General features: G+C 42.4%; 1 protein-coding gene across 7 annotated transcripts in view; it reads left to right on the forward strand.

Annotated features, from left to right (window-relative positions):
• The window catches only part of PARD3 (par-3 family cell polarity regulator), a 1,412,997-nt gene extending 1,399,847 nt beyond the window's left edge, over positions 1-13,150 (forward strand). For all 7 annotated transcript variants that reach the window (XM_086941535.1, XM_086941533.1, XM_086941537.1 and 4 more), the window contains one exon: positions 11,099-13,150. In XM_086941535.1, coding sequence (XP_086797661.1) covers positions 11,099-11,489 — 391 coding nt within the window. In that variant the 3' untranslated portion in view covers positions 11,490-13,150. The remainder of the gene's footprint in view (positions 1-11,098) is intronic.
• Positions 13,151-15,164: the final 2,014 nt, after the last annotated feature.

Below are 15,164 nucleotides of genomic sequence, written 5' to 3' on the forward strand. Positions count from 1 at the left end.
TTTTTACCGTTTTGCGGACAGGGCCGGCCCTAGGCATGTGCAAACTGTGCACCTGCACAGGGCCGCCAAACCCCAGGGGCCGCCACGACGAGGATCGGAAGGATCACTGGAGTGGCGGCCCCCTGGCAGGATTTGGCGGCCTCCGGGCAATGGCAGCGTGAGTCAGGCCCGTCCTGGTTACAAGAGGCCAGCGCGCGGCACCTCTCCTGACTCACAGACACTCCTCTCGCGAAGGCAGGGGCGTAACACACGTTGCGGGGGGGGGGCAGCATCACAATGGTGTGCACGCCTGGCCTCTTGATAGAGTAAATGGTGCGCACGCCCGGACCCCGGCCGAGCTCCAGAGGCTCTTCATCAATTCATTAAATAGGACTGAATTAAATGTTGCGCAAGCTCAACTGCGCATGCGCGGGCCCGGCCGGGCTTCTCAGGCTATCCGTTAATTAAATGGCGGGTGAGTGCGCAGTTGTCTCCGCGTATGCGCAATTGAAGTGCGCGTGATTTGTAAGCTGAGGCATGCCAGGACCCAGCCACGCCAGAGACATGGAGACAGACTACGAGGCAAGTACTTTCACTAATGCTTGAATGTGTGATACGTGCAGAGTAGATTTTACAGGGCGCCTCGCACATCACTTCTGCAACTTCAGCGTGCTGTAAATATTATAACGTTTTACCAATATAATGGTGTCTGCACGGGTGCACAAATAGATTGTTCAAATGCTTGTACTGCACTTTTTGTTAATCTTTAGGGTTCGACTGTGAGGAAGCTTGCACGGCTATGTTGCTGCTGGTGGGGCTTCACGAGTGGAAGTTCTTTTTCATGAAAAAACACAATGTTGAGGTGCGTGTTGTGAATGTTTCATCGTAAAGGCAAGATTTCTTTTGAAATACTGAGGTTTTCGTTTTCGCATATTTGCACTCGTGACTAGAGAGCTCATCTCTGTGAGGTATTTCAATCACAGGCAGGGCGTCTGTTCCGGAGAATAAGGGAGTCTGTTACTTGGCCAGGAAGGAGAGACAGTGGCATTTACTCAGACTTGTTAGAGGTGGACTCGGAAGGTTTCGAGACCTCAGCAGTCCTGATTGAATCAATGGGAATAGCAATGGGAGTAACGAACGTGAGGTACTCTTCGTCTTTGAGCTACGTTCCTTGTAAAATTATGGAGCCATTTTTACTTGAAAAAACCTCCTCTTATATGTTTGTATGTTTTCCGTTCTTTTACATGGTTCAAAGTTTTCTCTTCACATCTGCCACTTGGGCCTCTGCTACGAATTGGAGATGATGTGTTCCTTTAACTCCACTTTTGGGACAATGCCCTTTTGTTAGATTATATTATTTTGTTGTAGAGCTGGTTCTTTTTTGAGCTACATAATGTTAATGTCACATCAATTTTATTTTTAAGGCCAAGTATTCCACTTGAGGATTGCTGGGTCACCTTGCTCAAGGGGCTGCCTTGTGATTCCCTCAGTGTCCCTCTGGATAGGTCTCTTGAGCTCCTTTCAGATGCTGGTGTGATCTTCCAAGATTTAGAAGGGCTTGTTACATCTATCAATACGGTAGCTCACGAGCAAGCAGTTTTCCTCTTGAAGTGATTTTCAGATCCCTGTGATCTGGACTGGTGGGAGCACTGGAGTCTCTTAGGAAATGCAGGTCTCACAAAACATGTGATGACAAAGGCAACGCTCAGAACAGGACAAGTGCCCTCACTGCAGCTTCCCTTCATGCTCTGCGCATGAAGAGGAACAGCATGGGCAGCACCAGCGCAACCTTCCCTCACACAGTTGACATCATGCAACTCCCCCCACACACACACTGAGTAGGAACAGCATAGGCAGCACCAGTGCAACATTCCCTCACAGAGAATACCCACATCACAGGTGGCTTCAAGCATCCCCCTCCACACACGCCAGCACACTGAGCAGGAACAGCATGGGCGGCACTTGGACCACCTTCCCTCACACACAGAGCAGTATAGGCGACATCAATTGAAGGTTGCTTCACACATAGATCAGATACAGTATTGAAGGGTCTATAAACTCGAGAATTTAACAACTTGTTACTTTGCCACTTTCAACTTTACCAGCTTTGCAAAGTGCAAGTTGGTGACATGTGTAAAAAACCACATCAATTAGTAAGTGCCTTCTGTGAATACCAAAATGAGTAAGTTACTCAAAATGAGTAAGTTACTCATTTTGGTATTCACAGAATGCACTTACTCATCAATGAGTAAGTGCATTCTGTGAATACCAAGATGAGTAACTGCATTCTGTGAATACCAAAATGGTAGTAAGTTTAGGATTTTGTAGTAAGTTGGTTCTGTGAACCAGGCTGGTAGGCTGTAAAGCGCATACGAGTGTTGGAACTTCTGAAAGATAAATGATCAAAAGATGCACAGGGGCATAACAAAGGTCCCGCATCCCCTCCAGTGGGGGGGGGCGAGCTCTAGAGGGCCCCCTAAGCACAGTACATGGCCTGAGAGCTCTGTATTAAGTTTGGTAGGGGGCCCCTCCATGCACTTTGCAGGGGGGCCCCCTGAGGTTTCGTTACGCCACTGCGCGAAGGTCACACAGAAGCCGCTTCCCTCGCCTCTCACGCGCCTGACTGCTGACCTGGGTTACACTGTTTAGATCCAGCTAGCATATGTATCACCTTACAAACAAATAAAAATGGTCCATGCAGCGTTAGTTTATTAGTGATGTCAAATATCTTAGTAGCTTACGGAAATTTACTCGCATTAACAATTGTCATCTTCGGCGGTTGCTAGGTAACTGCACTTTGTCGGATGGCCTCTGTCACTGAATCCCACCAATCAAAAGTGTTCTAAACTGCGAACGGTGGACCTGGCTTGTGAGCTTGCGCCCGCTATTCTCAGCATTTAAATACTACCGCTGTCCTTCCGTGTCCTCGAGCAAGCGAATCACACGTCTGCAGGGCCCAGCATGTCAGAAATGAGCGCGAGTACCCTGAGGCCTCTAGATGCTGCTTCCGCTTTGGCCAGGTGCCCCATGTTGCACCTGTTTCTAAGTATGAAAACGAAACATGTTCCAGGGAAATAGAAAACATGGCATCTGGTGTCATCCAGTGGTCAGGAGACACAAGCCGCTTCATTATTAACGAAAACGGCAGGATTGTGTTGCTTGGTATTAAAAAGCTACAAAATAAATCTCACCGAGAGAGCGAACCTGCGATGCCCTCTCTGGCAGGTGACGCCCTGCCTAGGCAGGACTGTCGCCCTATATGACCGCTGAACCAAATGTGTGCGTCCCCCTCCAATCTCAGTGAATCTAAGACTGAAACGACAGGTCTTGGGCTCGGTGGTCCGCGGTGAAACAGCTCTTCTTGGCAGATCGAGTTCCAGACCCTGCAGCTCGTGCGACATCAGCAGGCACCGCCCCCTCGGTAAGTGCAAGGGGAAAAGGAGCACTGTATAGTGCGTCCAGATTGGAGTCTGTCTAAGTCACACCCTCTTCCAACCCTCATTGAGGGAATCGCTTAGGACCTCACTCCAGGCTGTTATCACGCCATCATTGCTTTATGGAACTCAAAACAAAGTGTTAGGTGGCTGCGCCTACCTACCCCGTCTTAATAACCTTTCTCTTACTCGTGCATTCTCTATTGATCGTACAAAAATAGCTTCAAGTCTTCACAGTGTTTGATTTCATTATTAGCCCGTCTTCTGTGTTGATGCATAGATACAAATATTAGATGGCGTATAGTTACCCGCAGTCTCAGTCGCTCTGTATCTCTACTTTTACTTATTAGGGGCCTTCTTATGGTCCTCATTTGGGCAATATATAGGTGCTTGAATACTTGGGGCTGGGAGGACTGAAGATTCCTACTGAACCTCTGCACCTAAATTGGGAAATTCCAAGCTTCTAATCTACGGAATGGGGGAATAACTATGCAAATGGTAAATAACAAGTGGAAATCTCAATAGTTTGCCTTGTTCTGAAGAATACTCCACTGACATTTACTTAATGCTTTTTGCAGGTGGAAAATATTTGCAAGGGACCGGGCATATCCGTCGTGGGGGCTGCGGCAAGGAGGGTGTTCCAGGCCGTGGTAGGCTGGGGTAGCATTTTCTGCTCCAGCTGAGGTACTGTTGGGTGAAGTATTATGGGCACTAGCCCTTCATTAGGGATAACAAATGAGAAAGAGGCAGAGTGCTGTTAAGCTACTGGAGTCATGGCACGCACATAGCAACTCTTTCTTTATTGCCAGTGTTACTTTACTGGTGACACCTGCGGGGGTTTGGTGTAAGAAAGTGTAGGACATTCCTATTAGGAGAGAGGGCCTGCACAGGAAGGTGTACCCCTGGACACTACATTCCTCCCAAAAAACAAAGAAGCGTCAACACGTTCAACAGTGGAAAACAAAACAAATAAAACAAGTGACCACAATGAGTATATTGACATCAAAGCTCTGCCCCGTCCGGACCCCCTCTTCCGGGGCCCCCACCTACGCTCCCTGCACAGGGCCACCATGAGCCTAGAGCCGGCCCTGTTGCGGAATGTTCTGCCCACCCCTACTGTTCACACAGTAGATGGATCAGCCGCACAGTGGTTCCCTTTGAAGTGAAAGTGAGCCTACAGATACACATATACTGTTCTAAGAAGCCAGGCTGCAGAACTCTGGTTTCTGACTTTGGCACTGTTCATCATCGCTATAATAGGACGCCTCGTTTTATAACAGACAATTTCTGTGCGTGTGTGTGTGTGTGTGTGTGTTTATTGAGAAAGGAGGAAGACAAAGAAATGAAAACCATATTGACTGCAGGGTGGGTAAACACGGCGGGGTCAGACCCTTAAGCAATTTCCTATTGCCCTTTTCCCCCCTAAGTGTTTGGATCATTATCTTTTAAGTTGTGACAATTACAGAACTTTCTTCTGCACATTTGGATATGGACTTGAAAAATAATGGTAACTATAAGGCAAACAATTTAGAGGTCAACTTTAAAGTCAGTGCCATGAAACGAAACAAATGGTTGGAGCTTAGTGAGCCTTTGTACTGCAAAAAAACTCCTGGCGAAAAGGTACTAAAACAACACTATAATGATAAACAAAATAGTGCCCGAGTTAATCGGTCATCTACAATTACAGATTGCTAATTGTGCTTGATTGTATTATTTCTTTGCTCTTATTTTTAAGTTGGCAACAGTATTTAGTCTTGACAGAAAGGGCAAGTAGGGGTGAAGGACTTACGGAAAGTTGAGTCATTCAAGGGCACTGTAAGATGTGATGGTTTTCTGGCTTTCTTTTATCACTTGGGTACCTTATGTGTCATAAAGCTGGGGTGTCTTTCCTGCACTTTTAGTCTATTCAATTGGGATCTAGTCTTTTCTTCCACCATCCACAATCTTTCTTTATTTCTGATGTATATATTTTAGTTCCATCTAAAGGTATTAGGCCTTTCTTTTTTTTAGCGTTTCTTGTGTGTGGGAGGTATGAAAGCGTTTTAATTTAGGATAAACAGTGTCCTTTTTTGGAGGTGTTTTGGAGGGGGGTGGTATGTTGTATATATGGACCTCCAGGCACATTTGTGAACTATTTCCTCACCCACAAAGTTTTACTGGTTTGCAAATGATGTGCTCGAAATTGAAACTGGAACCCCCTTTTAGAACAGGGTAATATGCAGCTGAGCTGGAACAATCGCTTCTGTTTTTGTAGTTGCATAAAAAAAAACCTTTTCTGCTCTTGAAAATAGTTTGCATTTTAAATCATAAGGAAAGTTAAAATGCTTTTTTCTTCTTGGTATTAAAGCTATAACGCAAGAGGCAACGGTCTTTAAAGTAGAATGCTAGCTGTCCCATACTCATATTGATTCATTAGGGTTCTTCTAGGCTGTTGCACCAAGGGGCTTCGCAATTCTTGCTGTTCTGAGCTCTGAAGATAGTTACTCCAGGGTGATCAGCCAAACTGAAAGGCCTTTTCTGAATCCTAAATGTTTTTGCAATGAAGGTAAATAATTGTGGCGCATTCAAATACTTTATGATAACATGGACTGTAACACAGACCTCTAATGAAACAGCGGGAATGAAGGTTGTGCATGGTGGGGTGTCATTGGGACCCCTTCTCAACTGTGAATAATGCAGAGAACTGTCAATCATTATGAAGTGGCCCTGCGAATTGTCCACTGCTCACCTATTATATCTTCCCTGTTCTAGCCAACAGGGGGCATGGGGCATATTTAACGTAGTTAGTTTAGACCCCAAGTCACTGTTGCTTACACCAGGGTGTATATGATCTTCACCTTTTGCGGTTGGCTCCATGAACAAAAGTCTGAATGTTTTACTAAATTCGTTTTGTGAAGTGGCATGCTAGTGCTGTGCTCAGAGTAACCGCTCTACCTGTCAGGTGTTATATAAAGAGATTTTAGAGATGCACTTACATCTCAGCTGGACAGCAGTTGTAGACTGTTCATAGTTTTTGTGAGATTCTGACAATGTGATAGGTGCAATACCTATCTGTTGGGACAGAAAAGTCTGTCAAACTTTCTAACCCTGCCTTGAGTGATCCTGCTCCGGTGATAGGTGGATCCTTGGTAACTATTTTTGGTCATGATCGAGAACATATTATACGTGTACACCATGACCTAGGCCTGTCAACTGGATTGCAGTCTTGCTAAGACCGGGATGGGTTCCCAAAGCCCTAACCATGAGTGGTGGAAGGCTACTGCCTTCACTGGAAGTTAAGTAGCAGGAGTGCAGTGGTGGCAGTATAATGTTGTAAGTTTCGTGCTAAGTAGAGTGAATAGACCTTTTTCCCTGTATTACAGGAGTGGTGCCTTCTGGCCCACTCTGTTAAAGTTCCGTGCTCTGTGCATAACACACCCTTTGTCTGCATTGGGTTGTATGCAGTGCCAAATAAGGTACGTTGGGCGTGAGCATGGTGGGATGCGCGTATGCCTATGAAGTGGTAGAGTACATAAGAGTTAGATTACGTAGTTGCGTTTTTGATCTGGGATGCATATGTGCCTGCAAAGGGTACATTACACGGGAGCCTGCACATGTGTATTTGTGTGTGTGCACAGAGATGTATGTTTGCTTGTGAAGAGCACAATACATGGAAGTCTCTGGGCTCCGGTTTGGAAGAACCAGGGCTAGCTGGAACAACGTATGAAGGTAGAGGATTCCCCCCGACAGATTTGTGGAGTGATGCAGTCCTGAGACCTGGGTGGAACACACACTGGTGGAAGGAAGAGCCAGGCTCTTTGTGCACATAAAAAGGGCGCTTTGATTCTAAGGGGTCACTGGTCAAAGAGTCTTGTACCTATATCAGGAAGGAGAAGCATAAACAGTAGGGCTGGTGGCCTTTGGTAATATTTGGATGCACATAACACTGAGGTTGGCGTCATGATGTGAACCTTGAGGCACCCCCATGATTTTTGTGTGGGGCTATCACATTTGGAGACAGACTGCTTTCTGGAGAAAGAGCACAAGAAGAGAAATGGGCACTTCAAAGTGGGCAATCCCCAGAACATGAACTTCAAAGACCATTTGTGTCTGCAAATTGATTATAAAAAGGGGAGCCTGAGACTCCCAAATCGTCAAACTGAAGCTACACATTAGCATGGAGAAGTAATGCAGGAGTTCTGCCTGTTTGGACAATGACCAGTCTCCCTGCTTGATGAGAGGACATCATGCAGCAAGTTTCAGCCTAATCCAAGACTTGATGACACTGTGAAAAGTGGGAGATTGCCTCGAGGAAGTCAGGTGTGATAGGGTTTCTGTCTGGTGGATCACTGGAGAAGTGCAAGAGATTCAGGGCTACATCTGGAATGCCGCATAAACCAGGCCGTCCGTCCCATGTGCATTGTTCATGACCACGTATGCCAGGTGAGGCCTATGGTGAAGATTTAGGGCTGTCACTCTGGTGGTTCATTATGATGAAGTGGGCCGTCGCTCTACACAGCGTTGTGATCTGAAGCGGGACACCATCTTAAGTGCCTGTTCATGATCCGCATATACCAGGTGGGGCCCACAGTGAGTCTTGAGGGTTGTCGCCCTGGTGCAGTTGTTTGATAATGAGAGACCCCTTGCTCTAGTCATTGTTGTGACCCACAGGGAGATGTTGCCTTAAGAGCGTAGGAAGCAACCTCATATCTCAGGAGATGGAAGGAGGAGGGGGCTGTAAACCACAAACCAAGTGAAAACTATAAACTCGGAGCTGCCACATCATCATCATGCAAATGTAAGGAGCACCCAGAGTCTGGCATCAGATCCCAAGCGTACTTACCACAACAATGGCGGAGTGTTGCAGCGGTCCAGACCCCGCGCTAGACACGAAGAGACTGCTGCTCCACCCCAGCACTTGCCACTGTCGACCTCCACATCGGACCACTGAACGCTCTCCATCTTTCTCCAGCTATTACAGGTAATACCAAACCTTAAGTCGCAGACCTCCTGGGTGGGGGCAACTGCTCTGATTGTAGCACCTGGAGCGCTGGGACACTATGACTTTAAGTAGTCATTGTGGGACTTCTAAGACTCGTATTCACTAGTGGAACCTACTTTGACTGTTACCTCAAATTATTGGTGAATAACCCAGCCCATAGTTAGAGCGGGATGCTGGTGCCCCTGGGGACCTTGCTAGAATACAGACCCTATGAAGAGTGTTATTATTTAGTATGTACCGTATTTCACTGTGTGTGTATATAAATACTACTTTTTATAAAAGCAAGTATTTGGCTGGGCATTCCGTTATTTTATTTGCTGAACATACGTAGAGTTGTGAGCCTGTGTTTGCTGTACTTCTGCCTCCTCCCAGAGAATCCTTGGACTGCTCAATTCAGCTACCACTGAAAGTCAAGTGAGGAAGAGGTACTTGGCTTAGTTGCTCAGAGCCCATACTAGGAGTAAAAAGCTTCAGCCATCACAATTTTACCCAATAGCTTCTTCTTGTCCCATGGCCATCTGAAAGGGGTTCTGACACAAGTGTTGCGAACAATAAGCACTGTGGAGCAGCCACTGTGTATTAGGAAAGGGAGGATTCTGATTCAGCGAGAACCTAGTTTGTTGCACCACAAACTTTGTACGGGTCATAGTTAGGAGGTCAGAAGTGGCTCTGAGGATTTCGGATGATTCAACCATACTTGCCACTGGCATATAGATGGAGGTCAAGCAAATCAAATTGCTAAGGTATTTTGAATGACTGTGTTCAAGGACTTGATGTTTTACACATTTAGAGTCAGTTTGTTAAAAGCGATAAGTGGTTAGTTATGTTTTCTAGAACATCCCCAGGACACGGCCTAGTATTTGGTTAGGACTTTGTCAATGTGCAAAACCGAGACAGAAAACCAGTTAGACTGCAAAAATCATACAACCAATTGAGTTGAGATGTGTTTCAGGTAATGACAAATCATTTTTGAAGTCACAGTAATAGTTAGTTGAACTGAAATCCTCTTTCATGAAAGAAGAGCAAACTAAAAACACTAGGAAACTATGGGTATAATTTAGTAGTTAATTTATGAAATTCAAAGCCCTTTACTAGTGCACACAATATGAATTATTACTACAATAAATATAGGCAGAGTATTAACTGGTACGTTTACCAAAAGTGTGAACAAATAAAACTTCAACTTATTTGCTGTATTACTTTATAACAATCCCACCCTGATTCTTTTATTCGCCAAGCTAATCTTACCACTAAAAGCAAAATCAAATTTTAGTTACAGAGATGGTTCACACTCGCATACCTGTTTAAACATTATGGCTTTATGTTCTGTATAATAGCAGAGGTTGTTATTTTCATCTTGTGCTGAAGCAACAAGTGAAGATTGAATGCCTTCACGTTAGCCTTCAACCAAAGTGGGTAGTGCTAAGTTCCTCTCTTAAAGCTTATATAGCATTATGTGGTCGTTGTTTCATTTAACAATGGTGTAAACAACCAGGAGAAAGTGGCCTAGTGTCATTTTACTTATTTTCAAACTGCAAGACTGTTTTCTTTTGAACAACAACAATAAATGAGACACATAGTTATCAGCTTTACATTTAAATTTCTTCACAAATCAATAATACATGTTTATACAGTCGGCTTAGACTATACCCTATGACTATATTCTAGTACACTTGATTGTCACGTTGCAAAGACAAATTACATAAAACAAGTATTCATTCCATATTAATAACAAGTTTTCACTTTTAAACGTTTAAGAGGTGTGAGCTAAAAGTTGGATAACTGGAAGAGAAAAAACAGTCATAACACAGTGCTTGTGGTACAAATATTATGGGGGCATGAAATATGTTTCTTGTGCACATCTCTAGATCCAAACATATTAAATCAGAGCAACAGGCTTCACATTTCTTCAATAGAAGACATTTTGAATTCAACAATGAAGTTATATGTGCTGATCCAGCCAAGCACACATTCCTGAGAGAAACACCATGGTTTCCACACTGAAAGCACGAGTAAATAACAGACAATATTGGTCTCATTTCAAACCAATGTAGTATGTATTTTGAAAATAGATATGTTTCTCAGCCAAATATAATATGAATTGTACTTATTTTAAGATACATTGCTTGTAGAAACAGTAAACGTTTGAAAGGAATAAAGGATTTCAAACAATTTATACTCTATAGTTATCTTTGTTTTGTGCACATTGAAAATTTATAAAAGAGGTCAAGTTGCCTTCAGTGAATCAAGGGTACTATAGCATGCTGTGAGAAGCCTATTATAGTGCACAAATCCGTATAACAATAGTTGCTGGCTCTCTCCTGTGAATGCCTACCATAGAAGAAACTAATTGTGACTGGCCCACACAGCTTTGTCAGTACAGTCTGTTAAATATTTCATCAACAAGAACTCTAAACTGTAGATAAAATCTTAATGATTGTTATTTGGTATTTTCGTTATTGCACGCATGCTGTTGTAGCATCTAAAATCACTTGGTGGCTGTCCTTGAATTCTACTACACTGTATATGTCAGGTTCCTATAAATACTTTATCTTAATAGCATAGGGAAAAACGTTATATACAAGAAATATCAGACTATAGGAAAAGATTCAAATTTGTATTTTTGGGATTGTTTTGAGAGTCTTCAATAGGGTAGGACACTTGAAAAAATTCTAAACTTAATGTCTTGTTTTATGTTTTTCAGGCAAAGCCGAAAGAATGCAAGTTCTATGTCACAAGACTCCTGGGAACAGAACTATTCGCCTGGTGAAGGATTCCAAACAGCAAAAGATAATCCCCGATATTCTAGCTACCAAGGGTCGAGGAATGGCTATATGGGAGGACATGGTTTTAATGCCAGGGTAATGATGGAAGCTCAGGAGCTTCTTCGCCAGGAGCAACGTCGGAAGGAGCAACAACTTAAAAAAAAGACATCTGAAGGACCAAACAATTATGATTCATACAAGAAAGTTCAAGACCCCAACTGTACACTTCCTAAAGGCCCATTCAGACAAGATGTCCCACCATCACCTTCTCAAGTGGCCCGTTTGAACCGAGTACAGACACCAGAAAAGGGAAGGCCATTTTATTCTTGAGGTCAAAAAAGAAACTGAAACGTATATATGGCAATACAGAACATTTTCTTATAAAGACTTTGTAGTTTGAATACTTTTTAAATCAAGGGTACTTTGACATAATTGTTGTTGTCAGTTTCAGTGCCTTTAGCAATATGGACAAAGCATTAGTGGTCCTTTGTAAGTCTTTGCCACCTTTTTCAAGTGTTATCCTTTTTACATGGACTTTTTTTTTCACTTTTTGACAATCATTTGTAAACTGTGTATCAACATTAAAAACGATATAGTTGCCCACTCTGGCCCCATTTAACAGCCAGTAAGGGCCTGTTATGTTGTACTCTTTTGTACTTTGCAGTGTATAGTTTCATCCACTTTACATACAATACTGTGGGATTAAATTAACTGGGAGTTAAAATTAATCAATACTGCATTTATATTTTTGTAACTGTTTCATGATGTGTTCAGTGGATGAAAATGTCTTATTATTACTAAAGAGTACAGCTTTACGAAATGTTTAAATGAATCATTTAAACTTTTATTGTTTATTTATCCTTTCAAAGTGTGCTCTGGTCTGACCCTTTGAAAATGCCTTGATTCAAACTTAAAAAAATAAAACCATATTTTTTTTCTTTTTTTTTATTATGTCGGGGCCCTGTTACACTGCCTTTTCATCTCGTTATACAATCATACCAAGCTGGAATAAGAATAGAAAACATTCTATGTGTAACATATACTGTGTCTATGTGGAAGTGTTTTGATCTGTAATGGTCATCCTTAAATGTTGAGAATGGCGGGGAGCTTAGGAAAAATGAAGAGTAGGGAAGAAATCATGCACTACCGAAAAAGGACAGTTTATTGCAGTGCATTTCTAGTCTAATGAAAAACACACAAAGAAGATAATTTATCTGCAAATGTTACTATGCCCTAGTATATTTCAACATTAGCAGTAATTAATGTAATCCCAGTAGATTGGAAAGTGGGAGAACTTCAAAGCAAAGGAAAGCGGAGAAACAACTGCATCTTCATTGTCCAGGAAACAGTCGACAGTGTTGTGCAGTGGACCTAACCATATACATCCCTGTGCTGCCTCCTTTGTGTTTTGATAACAATTGGTAGACAGCGTGGGCTCCTAGGAATGATGAGAAACCAGAGCAAAACTGTTACACAAAATCACACCAACACCCAGGAGCAACTTCAGTCAAAAGACAGCTCGGGTAAGGAGGTTTGTAATAGGCATCTGGGACATCGAGATTCTGGTGGTAGCTGCTACTGCATTTGTTGTGAATAATGCATTTGCTGGGTTGCTGAAGTGCCTGTGAATCCAGACCTAGACGCTCGAGAGTGAAGCCCAGCATTATCATGTATAAAAAAAAAACCATCATAACGTTATGTACTGCGTGATGTAAACAAATATGCCTATTTTTGTTTACTGGTATATATTATTTTTGTCATTCATTTTAAAAAATATATATATGTGAACCTCCTTCTGCACACGTACGTGTCTTTTTAATCCCAAGTTTATTTTTGTTTTTTTATCCGTGTACTACAGTGTTCAGAAAATGTTGCTAATGTAAGCACAGTAACTTTGGATGACTGGCTCTTACCGCAAAGAGTTTACAATGGCGTAGAGCTGCTTTCCTTGTAAATATAAACTTTAAAATAAAAGACTGTTTTCATCCAGAGTTTTGAGTGCTATTCCTCATCATCACGCCTTTGCAGGGTTACATTTAAATTGGGTATTTTGCACACAGAGGAATAAAATATGTAATTGTGTTACCAGATAGTGGTATAACCAGAGTACCTTTTCCATCAGCAAGCTATACTTCTGAAGGTGACCTGCGTTGTTTACAAGGGCCCTGCTGTGAGTGTTTTTTTTTAAGCTTTTTTTTTTTACAGTCGCATAATTAGGAATGTGTTATAATTAGGTACATTGCTGAAACACACAGGTGTTCCGCTTGGAAACTCTCCCGAGCTTCTCGCTTGATCCCTGTCCTTTCATTTTAATGGTCTCATTCACACATCAGACCTTTATCTGACTTGCCGTACGTTTCCCGAGGATTTTCAAAATTAACTTTCACAAGTCAAGAAGTGCGATAATGGGAACGGGCACTTTTGCAGAAGATTGCCTTCCAGCCCGGATAATGACTTATCCAAAAGCCTGAAAGGATGTTAGTGTTTGTGGAGTTTTTCATGATTGGTCAAAGAAGTATGGTACTTCGACTGTCTGACATTGGCCCAAGGTGGCAATGAGAATCCGTTTAGAGGCGGTTTAAGGATAACGCTGTGGTTAGGAAACTGTCCAATTTTTGTCACAGTTAATACATTTATGATTATTTTGGGTTCCTCTTGAAACAGATGATGTAATATGCATTGGCTCTTGCAAAATAACCCTACAGAGAGATGGCTCTGGCCAAGGAGATAACGGTGTAAGTCATAACATTGGATCACAAGTGTATTCCTCTGTCGCAATGTGCTTTAAAGTAAATGTCCGTTATCAATCATCCTTTATGATTTTGTTGTCATAACTAGAATTGGAAAAAGTCTATTACCATATTTACCATAGATAATTGTGAGACATGACAAGTTTGACACCTTGAATCCTGTAGGTAAAAGCTTTCCCATCATCATTTCATTCATTAATGGTTTATACACTGTTTTTTAAACTTTGCTGTTGAATGTTAACTGAAATTGGTTTTTAATCTCCCATAAGTTTTGAGTGCTGGGCTCTCTTCTGGTTATCCAGTCAGTCCTGAAATATCTTCTTTTGTCTCTCAGCTGCCAAGATTGCTGTTGTGTTGAAAGTCCTGAAGCGTAGCAGTGGGAGTTTAAACAGATGACATTGAATTCACAGCCCACTTATAGTAGTGTAAGAAAACATTGCACAGATGGAGTTCTCTGCAAGTGAGCATCGCCTGGCATATTATATATGTGCACTGATGCTTTCCTGCTTCAGCAGAACTCTTGGTACTGGTGCATTGACTTGACAGAACTGATTGATGATGAATCATGCCAAAAAGAACAATAACAAAAAGTACAGCTTGCAACCTTTGAAAACAGGCACTGTATTAAATTGAGCAATGGTATAGTTTTAGCACTTTCCTACATCATGTTGATCCCTTCAAGCACTTTCCACGCAATTAAGATAATAGTTTCAACTTCTGTTGGCCATGGACAGGACAAAGGTTATGATATAAGAAAAAAAATAGGTAGTGGAACACAAACATATGCCACACCCACACTGTTATGTCCCAAGAGGTTATACGAGAGAAAGGTTTTGTTGAACTCTCCACTGATAATACCACTTGTTTCAAGAACTTCTCATTTGAACTTGTCCAGATTTAAGATGCTGATTAGTGAAGGCTAGGATGTGAAAACTTTGTGTAGTAGACACTTGTTCTTTCTTAGACACCGTGAGCCACTTGCCTATGGTTACAGAGGACTTGTTCCTATTGTCCAAGAATCCATTCTTCCCCATTTATCCAAAACAATTTTGTAGTGGCTGTAGAAGTGGGAACGCAAGTTTTTAAAATGTATATATCGAAAGAATTTACCTTGCAGCTGACAGAAGCCATTGATGAAGAGGACCACATTGAAGGCCTTGTGCCTCACACATCATGCGTACCATCTTAGATTACCATGAATCCTTTGTTCGATCGACAGACAAATGTTTGTCACTGCAGATTTTTCTTTGTTTTT

This window comes from Lissotriton vulgaris, chromosome 10 (assembly GCF_964263255.1).
Source record: "Lissotriton vulgaris chromosome 10, aLisVul1.2, whole genome shotgun sequence".
NCBI lineage: Eukaryota > Metazoa > Chordata > Amphibia > Caudata > Salamandridae > Lissotriton > Lissotriton vulgaris.